Below are 25,790 nucleotides of genomic sequence, written 5' to 3' on the forward strand. Positions count from 1 at the left end.
CTTCTTTTCCTATCTGGATTCCTTTAACTTCTGTTTCTGCTCTGATTGCTGTGGTCAAAACTTCCAAAACTTTGTTGAATAGTAGTGGTGAGAGTGGGCACCCTTGTCTTGTTCCTGATTTCAGGGGAAATGCTTGCAATTTTTCACCACTGAGGGTAATGCTTGCTGTGGGTTTGTCATATATAGCTTTTATCATGTTGAGGTATGTTCCTTCTATTCCTGCTTTCTGGAGAGTTTTAATCATAAATGGGTGTTGAATTTTGTCAAAGGCTTTCTCTGCATCTATTGAGATAATCATATGGTTTTTATCTTTCAATTTGTTACTGTGGTGTATTACATTGATTGATTTGCAGATATTAAAGAATCCTTGCATTCCTGGGATAAAGCCCACTTGGTCATGATGTATGATTTTTTTAATATGTTGTTGGATTCTGTTTGCTAGAATTTTGTTAAGGATTTTTGCATCTATGTTCATCAGTGATATTGGCCTGTAGTTTTCTTTTTTTGTGGCATCTTTGTCTGGTTTTGGAATTAGGATGATGGTGGCATACAGATGGCTAACAAACATATGAAAAGATGCTCAACATCACTCATTATCAGAGAAATGCAAATCAAAACCACAAGGAGGTACCATTACACGCCAGTCAGGATGGCTGCTATCCAAAAGTCTACAAGCAATAAATGCTGGAGAGGGTGTGGAGAAAAGGGAACCCTCTTACACGGTTGGTGGGAATGCAAACTAGTACAGCCACTATGGAGAACAGTGTGGAGATTTCTTAAAAAACTGGAAATAGAACTGCCATATGACCCAGCAATCCCACTCCTGGGCATACACACTGAGGAAACCAGATCTGAAAGAGACATGTGCACCCCAGTGTTCATCGCAGCACTGTTTATAATAGCCAGGACATGGAAGCAACCTAGATGCCCATCAGCAGACGAATGGATAAGGAAGCTGTGGTACATCTACACCATGGAATATTACTCAGCCATTAAAAATAATTCATTTGAATCAGTTCTAATGAGATGGATGAAACTGGAGCCCATTATACAGGGCAAAGTAAGCCAGAAAGATAAAGAACATTACAGCATACTAACACATATATATGGGATTTAGAAAGATGGTAACGATAACCCTATATGCAAAACAGAAAAAGAGACACAGATGTACAGAACAGACATTTGGGCTCTGTGGGAGAAGGCGAGGGTGGGATGTTTCAGAGAACAGCATCGAAACATGTATATTATCTAGGGTGAAACAGATCACCAACCCAGGTTGGATGCATGAGACAAGTGCTCAGGCCTGGTGCACTGGGAAGACCCAGAGGGATCGGGTGGAGAGGGAGGTGGGAGGGGGGACTGGGATGGGGAATACATGTAAATCCATGGCTGATTCATGTCAATGTATGACAAAAACCCACTACAATACTGTAAAGTAATTAGCCTCCAACTAATAAATGAAAAATAAAAAATTTTTAAAAATGAAAAATATACAAAAACTCATACAACTCAACATCAAAAAGCAAACAGCCTGATTTAGAAACGGGCAGAGGACCTGAGCGGACATTTTTCCAGAGAAGACACACACATCACACAAGGGCACACTTCACAGGTTTCGTGATCGAGCGTTAAAACAATCACACGTAATAAAAACAGATCACTATCACAAAACAAACACAAGTAATGACAAGTACGTTGTAGAAAAGCTTAAATGAACAATTTATTTGCTTTATCTGGTAAATAACGATCCAAAGCTACAAAGATACAATTTGCCTTTGCATTTAAGGCAATTTCATTTCTCACCACAGTTACTTTTTCTGATGTTAGAATCAGCATCTTCTGTGTCTTCCCTGTATTTAATTGAACGTTTATGTTTGTCCGCTTAGGAACCATACTTTCTTCATGACCACTGAAGCTCTATAGTATAAAATATCATTGTCTTCATATATTTGAGTAGTATCGATCCCGGTTTTGAAAGTCTCTATGAGCATATCTTGCATAGGTCTTGTTATGAGGGATCCTTCCAAAAGGTTCATGGTCATTGAAACAAGACTCAAACACTTCATCAACAGCTTTCTGAGCTGCCTCTTTGCTAATGTTCCTAACAGCCAGGATAGAGCGGATGGCTCTGTCTCGCACACAGGTCTAAGGAGCAAGAAAGTATATAGTGTTAATCTTATATGAAAATTTACTCATGAAATAGTAACACTTCACATAATGTCTGAACCACAGTCAAAATTAATTTTCTTTCATGTTATTTTATTAATTTCTATCAGTCCAAAAAATAAAGATTCAATTATGGAGCATGTTTAGCTCAATCTAAAATTATTGAGGTATAAGAAAGATCTCTTCCTCTCCTCCCTTCTTCTTTTCTTTCCTAATGATGATAAGTTCTAGGCAGTATCTGCTAAACAGTACCTCCCAATTTGAAAAATCATTTAAAAAAAAGTCTATAAATAAGGTTCTGATTGAATTTTTCTAACTTGAATAAATCTGAAATATACTGATGTACCTTTCTCTCTCAGTTTTTCATAGCTGACCATTGCTGGATAACTTTTCCTCTGAGAGGGGCATCTCCCCTGGAGGCAACAGGAAACTACACAAAATTTGAAGGTTTTCTAATTTTTCAGTGGGGGAAAAAAAAAAAAAATCAAACAACTTTTTTTTGGGCACGTGCTATACAAAAGCTAGGACTCTTCTCCCCCTGCTCCCACCTATCTTTCATCCTATTGCCAGCTGTATTCATCCACTGCTACTTCCAACCCAAGGTAAAAAGAGGAGAGATTTCTCTTTCAAAGAGTCTCGGCCCCGGATCACATTCCTTGAATGCATTAGCCTCTTCTCGGGGGCGTGCTGATGTGTGCCCGCCTTCCACTCTTTCCACTGAGAGTCAGAACACACTGCCCGTTCACATGCTGCCTGAGCTGACTTCACAGAAGAGCAGGGATTGGAGGGCTCAGAAGACGTGCTCAGGACGAGTCAGTGCCACAGGTGAGCTTGGCACAGGCTGAAGGCCTAACGGCCTTAGCCGAGCAGTCACCCTTCCCAGGCCCCAGGTCTGCCTTCCAACTCCCGTTCACTGAGTTCTCGACTGCTCTCAGTTCACTGTGATGTTTCGCCTTCCTCCCCAGAGCTGAGCTGAGTTACTCCACCAAGGACCTTCCTGTTGCTCCAATCCTGTCCTTTCTACATCTGGTTGAAACTGCTCTCCTGATGCCCACGTACATCACAAATTGGCCCAGCAACCTCTTCCCACAGAGAAGCTCTGACCAGCCTCTCTCCTCAGTGTGGACACAGAGCCCCTTGGTTGCCGTGGGAAGAACTGCTCACATCCTTCACCAGTCCGTCAGTTCTGCATTTCCTCTCCCCATGTCCATCTGTGGGTGACCTTAAAAGCTTTCCAGCAGGATTGGTCTTGCCTATAGTTTTCATTTTGTTCACAAAATCTCTCAGCTCAGTCCTTCTTAATGAAGTCTGTGCCAACCCAAAGCATCGCTGTCACATCACACAGCCTTACGAAGCTGCACAAATACACACTGCACTAAACTGCAGTCTCCGTTCTGACACGTATTACTTTTTTGTCTCAAGAACAGAACTCCAGGACTGTTAGAAGTAAGACAGGCTGTGATTTCATTTCCATTCATTATCTACCCCCATCCAAAATGACCCCATGCGAGATAGCATAGCTCTTTTTGCTGCGAAAATCTCCCAGTCACAGAGCTTGCCCATAATTATAAAACACAACTGAATTCCCTCTATTGGATTAAGTGATATACATGTTGTATTCTTTTCCAATAATAGTTCTTTCACATTTCAAATACTAAATGTACTTCTCATTTCTCTATTCATTATTTCCACTCATAGCACTCTTGACAGTTAAGTGGTTTCATATGTTAGTTTTTACCTGATGGTGTTGTTTTAATCCAAAATGCAACCTGAATATTTCATTTAAAAGTGAGCAGTCTCCACTAAGGTTAGCAGCTCGAACCTATCACAAGACAGAAGGCAGACAAAAAGAAAGTAAGCACTTGTGCTCTATACCTTTATATCAACTGATTTTTTTTATTATAAAAGAATATAAAATTGGCATATTTTTCTGAAGACAGAGTATCTGTAAGATTTTTTTTAAACTCTATTGACTTAAGAAGTTCTTTAGAAAGATGGTAATGATAACCCTATATGCAAAACAGAAAAAAAGACACAGATGTACAGAACAGAGTTTTGGACTCTGTGGGAGAAGGCGAGGGTGGGATGTTTCGAGAGAACAGCATCAAAACATGTATATTGTCTAGGGTGAAACAGATCACCAGCCCAGGTTGGATGCATGAGACAAGTGCTGGGGCCTGGTGCACTGGGAAAACACAGAGGGATCGGGTAGAGAGGGAGGTGAGATGGGGGATCGGGATGGGGAATACATGTAAATCCATGGCTGATTCATGTCAATGTATGACAAAAACCACTACAATAATGTAAAGTAACTAGCCTCCAACTAATAAAAATAAATGAAAAAAATTAAATTAAATTAAGAAGTTCTTAAGAAAAAGAGCAGAGGGCGTCCCTGGTGGCTGAGTGCTAAAGAATCTGCTGCCAATACAGGAGACGTGGGTTCGTTCCCTTGTCCAAGAAGATCCCACGTGCCGTGGAGCAGCTAATCCCGTGCGCCACAATTACTGAGCCTGTGCTCTGGAGCCCAGGAACCGCAACCACCAAGCCCTTGTGCCATGACCACTGAGGCCCATGCTCTGCAACGAGAGAAGCCACCGCGATGAGAAGCTGGTGCGCCACAAGTGGAGTGTGGCCCCTGCTGGCTGCAGCGAGAGAAAAGACGGCACGGCAACGAAGATCCAGCGCAACCAATAAACAAACAAACAATTACCGAACTCAGAAAAGCATTAAAAAAAAAAGACCAGACATCTATGAGCTACGCTACGAAACACCAAATATACTGAAGGGAATCACCTCTTCAAAAGGGATTTTCAAAATGTTTCTCTGGAACTTTAATGACAGAACTAATTTCTGTTCGAACCAAAAGTCAGAGTTGGACTTCTGAGTTAAAGATTATGCCCTCTATAATCTTTACAGATACTCTGGTCTCACTTCTAGAAATGACCAAAAGGACTTCAAGAAAGCACTCTTCCAAAGACCTACAAACTGATTTTCAGTGTGAGCATAAAACAGAACACATCAGTACCTAAGACACTCAGGCACACAAACCTCCCAGGCCTCCTAGCCCAAACCACTGACGCGCTCTTAGACCTTCCCTTAAACCCATGTAAGTTCATGACCTTCCTCCAAGGCCTCAGTTGGCCTATGAAAAATTAACGGGTACAAGAATCAAGAACTTTCCAAACTGTTCATGCTACGAATATGACAGCCTGAAGGTAGTGCATATCTTCTAACTTGCTGTGTCTTTAAGGTAAGAAGCAGCTTTGTGTGTGTGCTCGGTCATGTCCGACTCTTTGCAGCCCCATGGACTGTAGTCTGCCAGGCTCTTCTGTCCATGGAAGTTTCCAGGCAAGAATACTGGAATGGGTTGCCATTTCCTACTCTGAAAAGCAGCTTTAATATGTGAAATAGTTGTGGAACTACCCACATTCTATAGCCAGCCTGGCCACAATTTTGCTCATTCACTGCAATCAGATGGCCCACTTCATTTTACTCCTATAATAACAGAGCTTCATTCCTCTGAGGAGCTCAAAGCACTTAACACAGTTTAACTAGCTAACAGGCATTAATTCTTGTAACACCCCAGAGAGAGAGAAATATTCAAAAGCTCAGGTTTCAGTCTTTTTTCCAAATCATATGAGTTATAATCAGACGCAGTGAGGCCACTTATTAATTTCAAGGGAAAGAGAAAATAATCTAAGTTATGAAATATAAGCTTGAAATTTATATTAGTTTTTTTTTTTTAGCTTCTCAGCACATTGCACTCTTCAATTAATGAAATGCAAGTATGAAATACAAATGTCTTTCTAGGAGCATATATATGTGTATTTCTGAAAGCAATCAATCAACATAGGAAGATATTATTATGTTGTATTTTTCATACTGTTGATGGGGTTCTCAAGGCAAGAATACTGAAGTGGTTTGCCATTCCCTTCTCCAGTGAACCATGTTTGGTCAGAACTCTCCACCATGACCCATCTGCCTTGGGTGGCCTAACACAGCATGGCTCATAGTTTAATTGAGTTAGACAAAGCTATGACCCATGTGATCAGTTTGGTTAGTTTTCTGTGATTGTGGTTTTCATTCTGTCTGCCCTCTGATGGAGAAGGATAAGAGGCTTATGGAAGCTTCCAGATGGGAGAGACTGACTGAGGGGGATACTCGTTCTGATGGGCGGGGCCATGCTCAGTAAATCTTTAATCTACTTTTCTGTTTGATGGGTGGGGCTGTGTTCCCTCCCTCTTGTTTGACCTGAGACCAAAACTATGGTGGCGGTAATGAAGGTGATGGCGACCTCCTTCAAAAGGTCCCATATGGACTGCACTGCCGCGCTCAGTGCCGCTGACCCTGCACCAGGCCACCGCCACCCACACCTCCGCCAGAGACTCCGGGACACTCACGGCAAGTCTGGGTTAGCCTCTTGTGGGCTCACTGCTCCTTTCTCCTGGGTCCTGGTGCACAAGGTTCTGTCTGTGCCTCCAAGAGTCTGTTTACCCAGTCCTGTGTAAGTCCTGGCGGCTCTGTGGTGAGGTTAATGGCGACCTCCTCCAAGAGGGCTTATGCCAAACTCAGGTCTGCTGCACTCAGAGGCCCTGCCCCTGCAGCGGGCCACTGCTGACCCGGACCTCCTCAGGTGACGCTCAGACACGGTTCCGGCTCAGTCTCTGTGCGGTCTCTGGGTCCTGGTGCACAAGGTTCTGTTTGTGCCCTCCAAGATCTGTTTCCCAGTCCTATGTAAGTCCTGGCAGCTCTGTGGTGGGGTTAATGGCGACCTCCTCCAAGAGGGCTTATGCCAAACCCAGGTCTGCTGCAGCCAGAGCCCCTGCCCCAGCGGCAGGCCGCTGCTGACCTGTATCTCCACAAGACACACTCAAACATTTAATATCATCTTAAATGATCTGTATAGCTACTAGCAGGCTGCAGATGACAGAAAGGAAATGTCTGAAAGCTCAGAGACTGGCGCCAGGCCCCTCACCCACAACATGCATTCTGAGATAATACTGGCACGAGGTGAGTTCTCCCGGGCCACAGAACGATGGACATGAGCCTTGGAGAAAGGCAGGTTTCCGAGCAAAGCCGTTCAAACACTCGGGGCAGGTCTGGCTCAGTCTGTGTGGGTCTCCTGGTGCACACGGCTTCGTTTGAGCCCTGCACATGTCTCTGGCAGGTATGGGCTTTGATTTCACCCCTCCAGCCGTCTAGCAGGGGCTTCTCCTTTGCCCTTGCACATGGGGTATGTTTTTTTGGCAGGCATTCTCCTGTTGACAGTTGTTCAGCAGCGAGTTGTAATTTTGGAATTCTCACAGAAGATGAGCGCACGTCCTTCTACTCTGTCATCAAAGACAGGCAAAAAGATAGGACGCTGAAAGAGGAACTCCCCAGGTCGGAAGGTGCCCATATGCTACTGGAGATCAGTGGAGAAATAACTACACAAAGAATGAAGAGATGGAGCCAAAGAAAAACAACACACAGTTGTGGATGTGACTGATGATGGAAATAAAGCCTAATGCTGCAAAGAGCAATATTGCATAGGAACCTGGAATGTTAGGTCCATGAATCAAGGCAAATTGGAAGTGGTCAAACAGGAGATGGCAAGAGTGAACATCAACATTTTAGCAATCAGTGAACTAAAATGGACTGGAAGGGGTGACTTAACTCAGATGATCATTATATCTACTACTGTGGGGAAGAATCCCTTAGAAGAAATGGAGGAGCCTTTACAGTCAACAAAAGAGTCCGAAATGCAGTACTTCGGTGCAGTCTCAAAAATGACAGAATGATCTTTGTTCATTTCCAAGGCAAACCATTCAATACACAGTAATCCAAGTCTATGCCCCAACCAGTAATGCCAAAGAACCTGAAGTTGAACGGTTCTATGAAGACCTACAAGACCTTCTAGAACTAACACCCAAAAAAATGTCCTTTTCATTATAGGGGACTGGAACACAAAAGTAGGAAGTCAAGAGATACCTGGAGTAACAGGCAAATTTGGCCTTGGAGTACAGAATGAAGCAGGACAAAGGCTAACAGAGTTTTGCCAACAGAACGCACTCTCTTCCAACAACACAAGAGAAGATTCTACACATGAACATCACCAGATGGTCAATACTGAAATCAGACTGATTATATTCTTTGCAGCCAAAGATGGAGAAGCTCTATACAGTCAGCGAAAGCAAGACCGGGAGCTGACTGTGGCTCAGATCATGAGCTCCTTATTGCCAAATTCAGACTGAAATTGAAGTAAGTAGGAAAAACCACTAGACCATTCATGTATGACCTAAATCAAATCCCTATACAGTGGGAGTGACAAACAGATTCAAGGGATTGGATCTGACAGACAGAGTGCCTGAAGAAATATAGATGGAAGTTTGTGACATTGTACAGGAGGCAGGGATCAAGACCATCCCCAAGAAAAAGAAATGCAAAAAGGCAAAATGGTTGTCTGCGGAGGCCTTACAAATAGCTATGAAAAGAAGAGAAGCTAAAGGCAAAGGAGAAAAGGAAAGATATAACCATGTCAATGCAGAGTTCCAAAGAAAAGCAAGGAGAGATAAGAAAGCCTTCTTCAGTGATCAACGCAAAGAAACAGAGGAAAACAATAGAATGGGAAAGACTAGAGATCTCTTCAAGAAAATTAGAGATACCAAGGGAACATTTCATGCAAAGATGGCCTCAATAAAGGACAGAAATGGTATGAACCTAACAGAAGCAGAAGATTTAAGAAGTGGCAAGAATACACAGAAGAACTATACAAAAAAGATCTTCATGACCCAGATAACCATGATGGTGTGATCACTCACCTAGAGCCAGATATCCTGAAATGCAAAGTCAAGTGGGCCTTAGGAAGCATCACTACAAACAAAGCTAGTGGAGGTGATGGAATTCCAGTTGAGCTATTTCAAATCCTAAAAGATGATGCTGTGAAAGTGCTGCACTCAATATGCCAGCAAATTTGGAAAACTCAGCAGTGGTCACAAGACTGGAAAAGGTCAGTTTTCATTCCAATCCCAAAGAAAGGCAATACCAAAGAATGCTCAAACTACTGCACAATTGCACTCATCTCACACACTAGTAAAGTAATGCTCAAAATTCTCCAAGCCAGGCTTCAACAATACATGTACTGTGACCTTCCAGATGTTCAAGCTGGATTCAGAAAAGGCAGAGGAACCAGAGATCAAATTGCCAACATCCACTGGATCATAGAAAAAGTAAGAGAGTTCCAGAAAAACGTTTATTTCTGCTTTACTGACTACACCAAAGCCTTTGACAGTGTGGATCACAACAAACTGTGGAAAATTCTTAAAGAGATGGGAACACCAGACCACCTGACCTGCCTCCTGAGAAATCTGTATGCAGGTCAAGAAGCAACAGTTAGAACTGGATATGGAACAACAGACTGGTTCCAAATCGGGAAAGGAGTACATCAAGGCTGTATATTGTCACTCTGCTTATTTAACTTATATGCAGAGTACATCATGCAAAATGCTGGGCTAGATGAAGCACAACCTGGAATCAAGATTGCTGAGAAATATCAATAACCTCAGATATGCAGATGACACCACCCTTATGGCAAAAAGTGAAGAAGAACTAAAGAGCCTCTTGAAAGTGTAAGAGGAGAGTGAAAAAGTTGGCTTGGAATTCAACATTCAGAAAACTAAGATCATGGCATCAGGTTTCATCACTTCATGGCAAAGAGATGGGGCAACAATGGAAACAGTGACAGACTTTATTTTGAGGGGCTCCAAAATCACTGCAGATGGTGACTGTAGCCATAAAATTAAAAGACGCTTGCTCCTTGGAAGAAAAGCTATGACTAAACTAGACAGCATATTAAAAAGCAGAGACATTACTTTTGCCAACAAGGGTCCATCTAGTCAAAACCATGGTTTTTGCAACAGTCATGTATGGATGTGAGAGTTGGACTATAAAGAAAGTGGAGTGCCAAAGAATTGATGCTTTTGAACTGTGGTGTTGGAGAAGACTCTTGAGAGTCCCTTGGACTGCAAGGAGATCCAACCAGTCTATCATAAAGGAAATCAGTCCTGAATATTCGTTCGAAGTACTGATGCTAAAGCTCCAATACTTTGGCCACCTGATGTGAAGAACTGACTCATTGGGAAAGACCCTGATGCTGGGACAGATTGGGGGCAGGAGAAGAAGGGGATGACAGAGGAGGAGATGGCTGGATGGCATCACCAACTCGATGACATGAGTTTGAGCAGGCTCCCGGAGTTGGTGATGGACAAGGAAGCCTGGTGTGCTGCAGTCCATGGGGTCACAAAGAGTCGGACACAACTGAGTGACTGAACTAACGTTGTATTTTTGAAATGAACTGTTTATTCTACGGAAAGCTAGCAACTTTACCTGTGGAAGGCAGCACAGCAAACCCATCAAGAACCTTGATTGTAACCTTGCCTCTGCCACTTACTAACTATGGTATCTAAACAATTGCCTCATGTTTCACATAAATAAAATGGGAATAACAGTATCTACACCTCAAGAGATTGTTGTGAAGGTTAAATAAGAATCCACAAACAGAACAGTGTTAGGCACACAGCCCTCAGTAAATGTTGATATAATTTTATGATATAGGAAATGTTTATTCCACAGGAAAAACCATTTTTTATATTATAATTAGTCATAGTCATGTAATAGTCAAATCAGTATTACCAGGATTTAAAGGTTATATTTAAGACAAAAATTGTATTCAATAGTTAGAAACAGAAATCAAAGACTAACATGGAATTATGACAAGAAAACAAAGATGTTTAAATAAATCATACTTGAATAAAATGTTCAAATACACAATGTCAGGGTTGGGGGGAAGTATCTTCTACAACAAAACTTACCTCAGAGCAGGCCAAGTGTCTGACATTGGTGAACCAGTTGACGTGAGCGCGGCAGTGATCAAAGGCGTGAATGAGCTCATGGGTGACCACTCTGTTCATATGGGCCTGATTACGGATGTTATTCTGGCAGAGAACAATCTAAGAGGCACCAAAGGGACAGAAGCTCAGTTACGTCCGAGAGTGACTCTCACTGCGAAGGGTCCACCTTCAGTCTCCCCTGAGAGGGCGCAGTGCTTGGGAGGCCTCACCTCCTCTCCCCCATGGAGCCCACACCCTCCCCACCGTCGAGGCCCAGCCTTCTCCATACACGCCAGCGAGCCTTGCCCAGGGGCCCTCCTCTCCGTGGACACACAGCGCTTCGTTTAAGGACCTTTATTCACATACCACCCTCGCTGGGTGGACTGCACCAGCCTGTCTTGGACTCTACCGTCTCAATAATATTTAAGCGTGGACCTTGGAACAAAGCAGAGATTCAAATTCCAGCCCCACGCCTTACTAAGTCAGTGACCTTGGGCAAGTTTCTTAAGCTTTCTGTGCCTCAGTTTCCTCAACTATTAAAAGGAGATGACTTACGTTACCTACCTCATAGAACTGTGAGAAATAAATGAGAATATATGTAAAAGGCTTCTTATCAAGTTTCTGAATGAGCAATGAATCAACAATGCATGACCACACTGTCCCATTCTACTAGAATTGCCAGGAAAAGTCCTCAGAAAGACCTTCAGAAAGACGTGCAAAAAGCCCACAGCACACTGAACAGGAGACCCTCTAAGAATAACAAAACCATGAGGGTCCTAATAATAAGTTTCTATTTACTCCGTCCTTACTAAGTGCCAGACACTGGGACATGGCCCAGGTATTTCATATACGTTCATTCAACATTCATTTATTCAACTAATATTTATCAAGACCTATTTACAGGCTACAAATGGAGATAGAAATTAATCAAATATTTACCAAAATGTCTGAGCACAGGCAATAACAGTTGCTATGAGTACGTACAATGATCTGCAGAGTTGGGAAATGGTTCTCTGCATAAGGAATGTTAAAACTGGGATCTAATGGATGGATGAACAGGAGTTAAATTTGAGAAGAGGGGAAGGGAGCATTCCAGAGAGAGGGTAACACGTGCAAAGGGTAGGGGGAGGGTTGAAGGACAGGAATGTCTGAGAAGGTGAAGGTAGGCCTATAGGACTGAAGCACAAAGTTGGAGGTGGTAGGCATGAGGTAGGGCTGGTGAGCTCATCAGGGCCAAGTCACGCTTTATGCTGACAGCAGTGGGAAGTTGCTGAAAGGGAACAGTGAAACGGGGGAGGGTTCTTTTGCTTTCATCCTTTTGACCACAGTTGGAAAAACAGGCATAAGATGATCCAAACTGGATGCAGAGAGACTAACCAAATGAGAATAAAGTATTCTAGGCAAGAGATAATAGTGCCCGAGCCAGGGTGGGGGGAGCCTAAAAGGTATTTAGGAGGTAGACTGTGCAAAATGTGGCGCTGGATAGAAAATGAGAAGGGAATCAGAGGGATCAAGGATGATCCCTAAAGTTCTAGCTTGCGTAATAGGATGGATGGTGGTACCATTCACTGAGATACTGAAAACTAAAAGACCAGGCTGGGTGGAGATGGAGGATGGTAAAAATCATCAACTTGAATTTGGAGATGTCAGGTCTGAGATGCCTTTAAAACTTCCAAGTTTAGGTGTGCAGTGAAGACTTGGCTCTATGGATGTGGAATTCAAGACAGAGTTCTGACCTCGCAAAACAAATCAGATCGCTTTGGCAGAGTGCTGGAAAGAAAAGAAGGGGCTGTCACACTGTATTCAGGGACTTCAGCATTTAAGGGCTGGTACAGGAAGCTGAGCTGCCAAAGGAGCGACTGCAGGAGTGCTGCATCCAGAAACCATCAGCTGCTCAAGTCAAGTGAACACATGAGATACGGGCCAGCAATCCTCTCCAGGCAGAGACCCTGCAGTAGCCCCTGCCTGTGTGTGCTTCAGGAGAGGAGGTGAAGAATTCACAGGAGCAGTGTTTATAAATAATAACATTGGAAATAACATTAGAGGGAGTAAACTCTACTACAAATATACAATGGAATAATATACACAACAGTGACACTAAATAAACCAAGGATGCATACAAGACAGAAGACTCTCACAATGTTGTACAAAAGAATTAAATTACAGAGGGCTATATCCGGTATAATTTCATAAAATGACAGAGTATTACATATGACCCCAAGTATATATAAAGCTTGAAAGCAGGCAACAAAGGACTTTCCTGGTGGTACAGTGGCTAAGATTCCACACTCCCAGTGCAGGGTTCCGGGGTTTGATCCCTAGTCAGGGAGCTAGATCCCACATTTCACAACCAAAGGTTTTACATGCCATAACTAAAGATTCCTCATTTTGCAATGAAGATGAAAGAAAGATCTCACTTACCACAACTAAGACCTGGTGCAGTCTAATATATAAATTTTTTTTAAACTTTTTTAAAGGCAGGCAACTACACAGCACATTTTTTGACTGTATACATAGATGTTCAAACCATTCAGGCAAGCAGGGAATGATTATTATGAAAGTCAAAAATTAGGAAGGGGGGCTATGACCCAAGAAGGGGCACACAGGCTTCTAAAGTCCCAGCAGGGTTTTGTTTCTCAAATCTGTGTGGTAGTTATACAGATGTTCATTTTATTATTATGACTGAACACATACATATAGGTTTGTTATTCTTCTGCATGAATGTGATACTTCACAACAAAAATTTTAATTAAAAAGAAAAGAGTTCCCAACTGTGTATAACACTGCTGAGAAATAAGATGAAGATTCAAAATGTGCACTCTATTTAACCCCAAAAGGGAATGAACTCACCAGGATCCACCTGGAGAGCTATAGGTGTCACAGTTAGCAATTTACAAATGAGGAATGGATAAGAAAACTGTGGTACATATACACAATGGAATATTACTAGCCATTAAAAAGAATGCATTTGAATTAGTCCTAAAGAGGTGGATGAAACTGGAGTCTATTATACAGAGTGAAGTAAGTCAGAAAGAAAAATACCAATACAGTCTACTGATGCATATATATGGAATTTAGAAAGATGGCAACAATGACCCTACATGCGAGACAGCAAAAGAGACACAGATGTAAAGAACAGTGTTTTGGACTCTGTGGGAGAAGGCGAGGGTGGGATGATTTGAAAGAATAGCACTGAAACATGTATATTATCATCTATGAAACAGATCGCCAGCCCAGGTTCGATGCATGAGGCAGGGCGCTCAGGGCTGGTGCACTGGGATGACCCAGAGGGATGGGATGGGGAGGAAGGTGGGAGGGGGGTTCAGGATGGGGGATACATGTACACCCATGGCTGATTCATGTCAATGTATGGCAAAAACCACTACAATATTGTAAAGTAATTCGCCTCTAATTAAAATAAATAATTTTTTTTAATTTACAAATGAGGAAACTGAGAATAAAATGAGTAACTTGCCCAAGCCCCACAGCTAATAAGAAGGGAATAAGGATTTGAACTCAGAGTCTATCTGACTCCAAAACTCAGACACCTCACCCCTCTGCTACGTTGCTCTTTCCCTTGATTTCCCTCAATCAGCTATAAAAATAAATTTGGTTACAAGTAACCAAAATACACATAACATCCCCTAGCAGGAAACAATTAAATGTAGCTAAATGTGTGTTATATATTCATGATGGAATCAGTGACGTCCAACACTTATATCTACCCTCATCACATGACATATCCATCTACCACCTCGAGACTCTGTCAGAAACCCCCACTGACTTAAAACTAACATGTGTTGACTTGAGTGTACTTTACAAGAGAAATCTCATTTAATTCTCATAACTGTTCTGTGAGATAAATACAATCGTTACCCATATTTTACAGATGAGAAAACTCGCTCCCCTCATCAAAAATTCTCAGAGATGCATCACTTCCCACTGTGTAAAGATGAAACTCTTTATCCTGACATTCAAAGCCTCCCACCATACAGCAGCTGCAACATCCCCCTGGGAACCACACCCGCCTCCAGGAGTTTAACCTGCCTCAAATCCTGTCATTGTCTGCATTGGAGGCTTGTCTCCCCTGTGAGACTAACTCATTTGTTTTTAATCCTACACAAAGTCTACCCAGCAGAATGCCTGGCACGTGGAAGGCACTCAGCAAACACGAGGAGAACTGCAGGAAAGAAAATGACTTGGTAAAACGCCTACCTGAGACACTGCAGCGTCAAAACCTCCACTGACATTTCCGTTACAGTCTTCACAAGCAAAGTGTCTGTCTTTGTTAACAGCACTGGAAGGCAAGAACGGATTAAAGAGACAACGTGCAGAAGCAATGTCCACGGGGCACAGCCCTGGGCCAGCAGACCGGATCATCCATATCTCCACCACGGCCACCCAGGACACCTCGGGACAGCAACTGAACACCTTCAGCATTTAGTCCTCTCATCCTTAGAGCAGGGCAACTGTCTTTGCAAAATCGATCCCAGTTCAAATGCTACCCGTGAGTCCAGAAGGCACTGGCTCGACTAATGAAGACCGAACTGGAGATACGCTGGAGTTTCTGCCCTTGGGCCAGAATGTTAAGAAGGGGAGCTCAGAAGTCACTTTTTCTGATCCCCTCAAAGTTGAACGACACCTGGAAGGCTACCGCATGCATAACAAACTGAGACTTCTCCATGAAGGATAATGCTGAGACTGGCATAGTGGAAAAACCAGGTTTGGTAATTAGTTACGAGAAAGATGTTAGTCTTGTCTTTACTAAACACCTGAGGTGAATGGTGGAGCCAGAGATCTGGAGAGAAAGCGTCCTGCCTGGGGAGAACGCGGCCAACCACCACCTGCCACATGGAAAGGGCTTTGCGGCCTGAGTGAAAAATCTGAAGAGGTTCCAGTTTGTGGGGGGTGGGGGAGAAAGGGGTGGCTTGTTTTCAGCAGTCAGAATACAAAGGAGCACTTTAAAAAGATTTACTTACCAGCCTGAATGCTTCATGGCATCAAGTAGAAGTTTGACATATGGATCTAGAAAGATATTGATTCAATTACATATGGTAATTGGAAAAAAAAAAAGCAGCAATTAAATTATCCAAATATTATAAAAGAAAAACATACCTCTCAAATCTTAGTGAAATAGAAAAAAAAAAATCTTAGTGAAATAATACTACTATCTAATTTTAAGTCATACTAATTAGTAATAATTTTAAGCAATACTAATATCTTAAAATTGATTAAAAATGAATACAAAAAGATAAGCTTAAATTAACATAAAAGCAAGTCTTTAATGAGACACTGACAGAAATACCAAAATGTGTACCACCAAACATCTTAGATAATATCAAATATGTTTCTCAGTTAAACGATCAAACACAATGTGTTAAAATATGTACCAAAAGACTGAGGGGATGTATACGTACAAGATATACCAACAAGACTGTGGTCATAGCCACAGAGTACCAGATTAGAGGAAGGCAGTGCGGGGCCCCACTGAGGTCTGCCTCATCTGCACACAGCATCCCATTCTGAGTACCACGCCCTAAACAGGACCTGCCAGCCCAGGCTGTGCCACAGGGGAAGCTGCTGTAACAGTGCAGGGCTATGCTCCACAGGAAGCAAGAGCGGGATCTGGAGACTTGGAAGGGAGAAAGAAGATACCCGCTGGCCAACAGGCACATGCAAAGATGTTCAACATCTCTAGTTATTGAAGAAATGCAAATCAAAACTACAATGAGATCACCTCACACTGGTCAGAATGGCTACCATCAAAAGATCCACAAACAGCAAAGGTGGAGAGGGTGTGGAAAAAAGGGAACCCTCCCGCACTGTTGATGGGAATGTAAATTGCTACAGCCGCTATGGTGAACAGTACAGACGTTCCTTAAAAAACTAAAAACCGAGCTACCACATGACCCTGCAATCCCACTCCAGGGCATACATCTGGAGAAAACCAAGTTCCGAATGGATACATGCCCCCAGTGTTCACTGTAGCACTGTTTCCAGGAGCCAAGACACAGAAGCAACCTAAACGCCCACTGACAGGGGATGGATAGAGAAGATGTGCTGCATACACACAGCGGAATATTACTCGGCCACTAAAAAGAATGAAATAACGCCGTTTGCAGCGACACAGACGGACCAAGAGACTGTCACACTGAGAGAAGTGAGTCAAAGAGGAGAAACATCACATGACATTCCTTACATATGGAACCTAAAAGGAAACGATACAAATGAACTTAACCAGTGACCCACAGACAGAGAACAAACCCATGGCTGCCCAGCAGAGTGGGGGTGTGGGGAGGGATAGTTGGGGACTTTGGGAAGGTCATGTACACACAACTATATTTAAAATGGATAGCCGACAAAAACCTACTGTATAGCACATGGAACTCTGCTCACTGTTACTTGCCAGCTTGGATGGGAGGGGAGTTTGGCGGAGAATGGATACGTGTATATGGATGGCTGAGTTCCTGTGCTGTCCACCAGAAATTATCACAACATTGTTCACTGGCTACACCTCAATACAAAATAAAAAGTTTAAAGTAAAAAGAAAAAGATTTAACTAAGGCCCCAATAATTTCAAGTATCTGAAGAGGTGTCATGTGGGAATAGATTCTGCCAACATTTCTTCAGAGAGCAGAACAAGGACCAAAGGGCAGAAGTTACATGGGGCACATTTCAACTCGGCATGAGAAAGGATTTCTCCAACAATTATAGCTACAAGAGCCTGGTAGCCTCAAAGGGCTTCAAAGATAACCTGTTCCAACAGAGCTCTAAAACACTCTGGTCAATTGATGGCACAGAGGTTTCTGGTCAGTGATGGGGGTGAAAAGGCCTAGACAACTCCAGAGCCCCCCACCACCACTTCTAAGAATCTATGAGCCTGTTAAAATTACAGGAAAATATAAGGAACCCAGGTGCCTCTAACATCAACTTTTCACATAGATGTCCTGTCTGAGAATATAAATGCACGGCAAATTACATGACATAAGCAAAAAAAAGAAGAAGAAGAAGATATTAAGGTTTTCAAATGCTGAAAGCAAAAACAGGTGAGTAAAAGTATTGTTGGATGAGAAAGTTAAGTACTGGTTACTGCTTTTCTAACCTGACTCCTCTTAAAGAGTGTTAACAGTAAAACAATTATTAACAAATACTACTTAGTGTATATCAAGTATCAGGCACCATACTAAATGCATTATTACTGAAGCAACTGAGAGTTTTACAGAGCTGAAATGGGTTCAAAAGTCTAGTGTCCTCTTTAAAAAAAAAAATGCTGGTTTGGTTCTTCAAAGAAGGACCTGCGGTATTTAGAATGGATGTGCTTTGGAGAAAAATAAAACAAACGTCTCCCTTGAAGCCTGATCTCTTTCATCACACCCGTCCCAGGGATAGGATTTTAAAGCTGCAGGCTGATGCTTTAATACACTAACAAGTTCTCCAGCAGCTTTCCCCTTGGAAGGTTGAAACGGGTTAATTCCAACTGGGACTCAAGTTCAGCACCTGGCCCGTCTCACTTCCTATCTCAACTCTTCCTCCACTTTTTGACTCTTCCATTGTAAGAATAGCTACAGCTTCTTTATTTAGCTCCTGATACACTGGCACTTTACACTTATAAAACCTAATCCTCACAACAACCCTAGAAGAGGTACTTTCACCCATTCCCAACTCCCTTTTCCTTTCCCTGATAAAGACAGACAGGATCAGAGAGTTAAATCACTCTTCCATATGTAACAAGGAAAGGGATCAAAATTTAAACCCACATCTAAATCTGCAGCCCATGTCCTTTCCATCACATTTCACTTTGGAACATTTTAAAGGCAGGGTCCCAACTACTCTCTGTATTTGCCCAAAGCAGAATCTAGGAGGCATTTGATACATATTTGCAAAGTAAATACAATGTCATCATTCCCCTCTATTCCCCTTTCCCCTCCCCTGATTCCCGGAGATAAAGGTAATCTCAAGAAGGATGGAAAACTCACTGAGTGGTTGACTTTTGAACTGTCACTGGCCAGCTATGAAACAGTAATCTTATTTTGGGACAAACAAGTTTGTCTTTGATTCTCTTAATGTATCTAAAGTAAACTTGGGAAGTCTAGGGCCTTGTAAAAAAGTTAAGAAATCTCTAGTGCAATGTCCCTGGATTTAGAAACTGGTCAGCAGACAGTGTCCCTATGTAACCCACATCAATGGTTCTTAACCTTTTCAGGGTCATGGGCATCTCAGAACATCATGGGGCTATGAACTCTCTCCCCAGAAAGATGCCCTTAGGAGCATACATAACAGGAGTTTCGCAGTCCGTGTCAGAAGTTTCCACACTCTGAAGCCCATCCATGTATGAAGGTTAAGAACCCTTTTCAACAAAGAGCAGGACTGCAAAACTGTCTTTGCACTGCCAGCAGCAGTGAACAGGGCGGGGCACAACGCTTAAAGAAGGACAGAGCTGTTGTGGACATGACATAAAATGGTTAGAACCAGTCAGGCCCAAGACGGCAGAAGATCCAACTCTCAGTAGATCTTGAGCCTTATTATACGCTCATTTTAATTTATCAGCATGCTAAATGACACATTGCACAGCAGTTTCGAAGCTAACCATAAAAGGCCAAACAGTGGGCTCTGTCCCAAACCCTGGAAATCCACACCTCCGTCTCCAAAAGAGCTGGAATAATCCTCCCACTCATTAGCCTATGAAATTACCCAGCCCATAAAAACCAACCAGCCCATATACCCAGGCCACCCTCACCGCCTGAGACAGACCGCCTTCTGTCTATGGTACGTGGATCTCCCGGGGCCTCCCACCTTCTGAGACAGCCCACACTGTATGCAGTTTGTGTCTCTCTCAATAAATCTACTTCTTACCTATCATTTTGCCTCCTGCTCAATTCCTACTGCAGTGAGACATAAAGAACCTGAACTTCCTGAGACCAGGTGTGCGATTTCAATTAAAAGACAGCAGGTTCCGCTCCCAGCCTGCAGGGCTCAAGTCCCAATCTGAGTTTTAGCTGGGTTCAAATCCCATCTGAGGTGCGCGGTTTCAGCAAGTATGCTTTAATTAACGTAGCTCTTTAAAACTCTGCTTCACCGGGACTCTCCAGTCCCCATATAACTGCACAGTTTACCTATGAAATGAGAGGATCTTGTCAGAATGTGACGGAAAGGGCTAACTCCTAAGCCGACTCCTCATTCACGCCACAGGCAAAAGTCGTCCTGAAGGGGGGCTCAGCGCCTTCTCTGATCGAAACTGAGGCTCAGCCCCCCACACCCACCCCACGATGCCGAATCTGCCCTAACTGCCCTTGGGACCAGACCCCGGCCCCGCCACACCTGGGCCGAACCCGGAGCCCCCTGGCGGAGGGGTGCGGAGGCCCCTCCCTGCCCGCCCGCGCTCAGACCCCAGCCCGCAGACGCCCGGCCCCCGGGTCACGGCTCCTACTTGTCGCCAACGTCTTCAAGAGCATAAGCTGGCACTTCTGGTTGTTGGTGAAAAAACTGGAGAGGAACCCTTGCGGTGGCTTCTGCTGAGCCAGCCGCTCAGAGAAGACTTGGCACCCAACGTGCTGCTGCGGCAGCTGCTCCGCTGCCTCGGGGCCCGACTCGCGCTCATCCGGAGCTTCTGCCATGCCGCCCACGGACTTTGCCGCGGCTTCTTCCTCCCGCTTCGGGCGGCGGAGGGTGATAGAGGGAAAGGTAACCTCCCTCCCACCGCCCAGGACCCCCCTCTGCCAGGCCGAACCCGCGCCAGCCCGGCCGCCGTCGCTGGGCGGGGCCAAGGACGTTCAGTCGCTGGGGTCTGCAACCCAGGACACCGACCGAGAGCGGGGCAAGAAGCGCCGGGAAGGGCGACGGCAACGGGGCGGGGCGGCGAGTGCTGGGCGGGGCGACGGCTGCTGGGCGGGGCTAGGGCGGGGCTAGAGGGGCGGGGCCAGGGGCCCGCTGGCTGAGCAGACCTGTAGCCCCGCAGAATGCAGCCGGCCAGCTGGGGGCTTCGCCGCGGCGCCTCGGCCTGCTTTTGCGGTCTCCACAAGCCTTGCTCCGCAGCTCCGCTTCCTCGGGCACACCCCTTCCTTACCTCCTGACCAGTGCTGGTCATTAAATACTCTTCTCGCCCTGAAGGTGTCTGCCACCTTCCCACTCCCTGATTTGTCCACCAGCAGGCTAGCTGCCGTCTCTGCTCCACCTCTCTCTTGACCCCCCAAGACATATTGAAAGCACTATTTCCCGGAAACGTTTGAAAACTGCAATTATAACGATTGGTCGCGCTAAAATCCTCAAAATAGAAGACCAAACTCCTTTTTTATCCTGCCTCATCTAGGCCCATTCGCCCACCCTATTTTTTTGCCACCAAAAATAACTCTAATTGATGAAATAAATTCATATTTTATGACAAGAATAATTTAAACTTAAATTTTTTCTCTGCCAGATCAGGCCTCTTCCCTCCCCCTTAGAGTGTATTGTGCATCTGCATTAACCAGAGCTTACAGTTCTTCTCAATCTTGTATAGTGTCAGGATGACCCACTACTTCATAACTCCTTGAGAGATAACCTTCCTTCTGTCAATAATTCATTTGATGTATAGCCCTTTATCTCAAAAACATGTAACAGTGCTGGGACCTCTAAGGGGTGGGGCAGTCCTCAGAGAGCTTTCTGAAAGACTGTCTCCCAGGTTATAATCCTCAGATTGTCTCAAATAAAATTTTCCATTTCTTTCTTAGATCAACTATTAATTTTTTCATCAACATAACAAAATACAACATTTTAACTTATACCTCCAAGCTTTAACTCATAATTCCATCCTTAAGCTGTCATCCTCTGTCCTTACGGAAAAGGAAATGGCAATCTACTCCAGTATTCTTGCCTGGAAAGTCCTGTGGACCCCATCTGGTGGGCTACAATCCATTGGATCGCAAACAGTCGGACACAGATGAGCGTGCACACACACACACCTTCAGTCCTTAAATTTCAGGTCCTGATCAAATCTACCTAATCCACAGGGCATTCCCAGATACCTTAATAAAAATTAATCTCTCCTGATCTCCCAAAGTACAAAGTACTTTGTATCTATTATGGTTTCATCAATACCTGACAAGTTTTAACTAACTTGTGTTTCTCTTTTCCACTAAATTTACTCAGTTCAGCTCAACATTTATTCAGCACCTTCTATGATGTGCTAGGCATGGCAGCAGAAACATAAGAGAATTTTTGAGGTTGAAAGGAGCATGTGATTTATGTAAGAAAGGTATCTAAATCATAAAGATTCAAGAGATGTTGAGGAATATGAACAGTACCTATGTGTCAAAGGTGCTCAATAAATAACTAAATTGATTGAGATGCTCAGATTACTCATTCATTTGAAATATAAAATTATGAGTACCTCCTATGTACATAGACTGCTAAGGCTATAAGAAAAAAGCTACTTTTTATTAAGCTGAGATATGTTACTTCTAATCCCTACCACAACCCTGCAAAATAAATATTATTATCAGTATATTTTGCAGATAAAGAAAGTGGGCTCAACAAAACTGAATAATTTATCCAGGACCACACAGCTAACTCTATTATAATAGAGTTAAGGAACTAGGATATACAAAGATGGAAAACGAGACCATTATGTTGTTGTTGTTGCTCAGTCGCCCAGTTGTGTCAGACTCTTTGCAAACCCATGAACTGCAACAGGCCAGGCCTCCCTGTCACTCACCATCTGTCGGAGTTTGCCCAAGTTCACGGACTTTGCATCAGTGATGCCATCCAGCCATCTCATCCTCTGACGCCCTCTTTTCCTTCTGCCCTCAATCTTTCCCAGCATCAGGGTCTTTTCCAATGAGTCAGCTGTTCATATCAGGTGACCAAAATACTGGAGCTTCAGCATCAGTCCTTCCAGTAAGTATTCAGGATTGATTTCCTTTAAGATTGACTGGTTTGAACTCCTTGCTGTCCAAGAGACTCTCAGGAGTCTTCTCCAGCAACATAGTTCAATTCCTTGGCATTCTGCCTTCTTTGGAGAATCGACGGCAACTGACTCCAGTACTCTTGCCTGGAAAAATCCCATGGATGGAGGAGCCTAGTAGGCTGCAGTCCATGGGGTCGCAAAGAGTCGGACACAACTGAGCAACTTCACTTTCACTTTTCACTTTCATGCATTGGAGAAGGAAATGGCAACCCACTCCAGTGTTCTTGCCTGGAGAATCCCGGGATGGCGGAGCCTGGTGGGCTGCCGTCTATTGGGTCCCACAGAGTCAGACACGACTGAAGCGACTTGGCAGCAGCAGCTGCCTTCTTTACAGTCCAGCTGTCACAACTGTACGTGACCACTGGGAAGACTATAGCTTCGACTATATGGATCTTTGTCAGCAGAGTGATGTCTCTACTTTTCAACACACTGTCTAGGTTTATCATAGCTTTCCTGCCAAGAAGCATCGTCTTCTGATTTCATGGCTGCAGTCACCATCCACAGTGACTTTAGAGCCTAAGAAGAGAAAATCTGTCATTTCCACCTTTTCCCCTTCCATTTGGCTTGAAATAATGGGGCCAGATGCCATGATCTTAGTTTTTTTTAATATTTAGTTTTAAGCTGGCTTTTTCACTCTGGAGGAGGGAATGGCAAACCACCTCAGTATGCTTGCTGTGAGAACCTAGACCATTATAAGTTAATGTAATTAGTCTGGAATTCTCAGGGAAGGCTAGATAGAGAAGATGGGGCCTGAAATGGACTATAAAATGTGAACTTTTGAAATGCTATTCAACTAGATGAATAAGCAAAGAAATACAAATTAAAAGGTGTCATTCACCCCACTATATTACCAAACATTTTTTTGATGCTCATTGCTGAAGGAAACAGAGAAAACTAGAAAACTGTATACCAAAATATGATCAGTAGTTGTCTACATATCAGAATATTTTTATTACATTCATCCAGATTTTCCTAAGGTTCTACAGTAAGTATGTATTACTCTTATAATCATAAAGATAAACTTCTAAAAATTGAGTAGGCTTTGGATGCCATATGTGTAACTTCATCCATTTATACTATAAAGACATGAGTGGAAGGCATTTGAAAGAGATGGGGAAGTGCAAATACAAATTACTAAGTTAAAAAGAGAAAAATAATTACTGCAGAGAAATGAGAACTTAGGCAAAGATTTAGCTGTAAGAATTTTCATTTCTCCATTGCAGTACTAATTAAGAACAGAAAGAAGGGGTTTCCCTGGTGGCCCAGAGGGAAAGAATCCTCCTTGAAGTGCAGGGGACCTGCTCTCAAGGGACCTAGGTTTGATCCCTAGTCAGGGAATTAAGATCCTACATGCCTTGGAGCAAACACTGAGCCTAAGTGTGGCAATGACTGAAGCTGGCAAACTCTGGAGCCCGCGCCGCAACTAGAGAGCCTCCATGCCACAGCGAAGACCCAACACAGCCTCAACGAAGACCCAACACAGCCAAGCAAATAAAAGTTTTTAAAAAAAAAAGGATAGAAACTGTTTTAACAAAAAATACAATGGAAAACATACAACCATGTTGGTTTTTAAATGAAATATGCTTATAAAAGCTTTTTAGATTACAAAATAGCATGTACAATGTAATTAGAGCTTGAAACATTATATGCATAGAGACAGTCTGGAAGACTGCTCCAAAGTCTTTCCTGTGGTTGTTTACCCGTGAATGTTTAACCAAGCAGGACCCTATAGGGCCTTTCCAGGACAGGACCCCCCCCCCCTTCTCCCATAACCTCTTCTGTAGCTCCTCTCTGAAATACCAAGATAATAGTATCTGATACATACTTCCTGAATTACAGATACTAAAACCACCACCAAATGGGAGAAACCATCCGACCATCATGAGCCCCCAGACCCTACAGACACCTTAGGACAGACACTGTTAAATGCCCTATTATCTCAACATCAACCAGAGACTCGAGCAGGAGCTGATCAGTACCCTGCAACCAGCCTCCCTCGCCCGCTTTTATAAATCCTTTACTGCGGGCTTCCCTGGTGGTCCAGGGCTAAAGAACCTGTCTTCCACTGCAAGGGCCACAGGTTCAGTCCCAGAAGATCCCACACGCAGGGGAGCAACTAAGCCCTCCAGCTGCAACTACTGAAGCCCTCACGCCTAGAGCCCATGCTCCGAAACGAGAGAGTAGCACCGGTCCACTGACACTAGAGAAAGCCCCCGAGCAGCAACGAAGACCGCCACAGCCAAAAGAATGAGATAATAGATTTAAAGAAAGAAATCCTGGGCTGAAATCCTTCAGGGAATTTGGGGTGTTTGAGCCCCATCTCCCTTCTCTTTGCTGGGCCTGGCAAGACATTTTCTCTGCTTCAAACTTCCACATTTTGGGTTGGGCTCACTGTGAAGAGGAAATTTGGCGGTTTGGTTTTGTTTGCGCCTGTGTGTGCTTGCCTTCATTTTCTAAAGCAAAAATAGTTGTTTTATAGGAAGTTGTGTAGAGCTGCTTAAAATATCACATCAACAAACGAAGTTCCACATAACTTTAAAGCGCTTTCTAGCTTTTTTTGCAACTAAAAATTTACTTATCGAGAGCCACCAAAAATTCGGTGAAATTGGCCTTTCCTTACCGACCCGTTTCGAAGACAGAGAAAGAACAAAAGTCTCCACCACCCACTGCAGGAATATAACACACCCGGACCCAGAAACACCACACCGCTGAGATGCGCAAACCGACGGACGGGAGGAGTCAGGCCTCCGCACCCGGAAGTGAATTTGAGAGGCGCGCGGCATTCTGGGAAGCCTTACGCGAGCCCGGTTTGTGTG

The 25,790-nt window shown here is 43.6% G+C and overlaps 1 protein-coding gene and 1 long non-coding RNA gene across 6 annotated transcripts in view; one reads left to right on the top strand and one right to left on the bottom strand.

Moving 5' to 3' along the window:
* Nucleotides 1-3,911, top strand: part of LOC139030876 (uncharacterized) — an 89,599-nt gene extending 85,688 nt beyond the window's left edge. The window contains exon 4 of the long non-coding RNA XR_011483318.1: nucleotides 3,132-3,911. This is a non-coding gene — a long non-coding RNA (uncharacterized lncRNA). The remainder of the gene's footprint in view (nucleotides 1-3,131) is intronic.
* ATP23 (ATP23 metallopeptidase and ATP synthase assembly factor homolog) lies at nucleotides 1,696-25,678 on the bottom strand. Of its 5 annotated transcripts, none has more exons than XM_070454688.1 (7): nucleotides 25,595-25,611; nucleotides 22,723-23,490; nucleotides 16,013-16,058; nucleotides 15,249-15,330; nucleotides 11,016-11,153; nucleotides 3,905-3,988; nucleotides 1,696-2,145 (listed from the first exon to the last, which is right to left on the bottom strand). In XM_070454688.1, exons 3-7 carry the CDS (start codon nucleotides 16,027-16,029, stop codon nucleotides 1,942-1,944), a joined length of 525 nt encoding a protein of 174 aa, XP_070310789.1. In that variant the 5' UTR covers nucleotides 16,030-16,058; nucleotides 22,723-23,490; nucleotides 25,595-25,611; the 3' UTR covers nucleotides 1,696-1,941. The 5 variants fall into 5 exon arrangements, with proteins under 5 accessions (XP_070310789.1, XP_020729101.1, XP_020729112.1 ...); XM_020873442.2 differs by lacking the exons at nucleotides 22,723-23,490; nucleotides 25,595-25,611 and adding exons at nucleotides 19,887-20,146; nucleotides 20,461-20,547; XM_020873453.2 differs by lacking the exon at nucleotides 22,723-23,490 and having other exon boundaries at nucleotides 25,595-25,678.
* Nucleotides 25,679-25,790: the final 112 nt, after the last annotated feature.

The sequence above is a fragment of the Odocoileus virginianus genome, chromosome 24 (assembly GCF_023699985.2).
Source record: "Odocoileus virginianus isolate 20LAN1187 ecotype Illinois chromosome 24, Ovbor_1.2, whole genome shotgun sequence".
Taxonomy (NCBI): domain Eukaryota; kingdom Metazoa; phylum Chordata; class Mammalia; order Artiodactyla; family Cervidae; genus Odocoileus; species Odocoileus virginianus.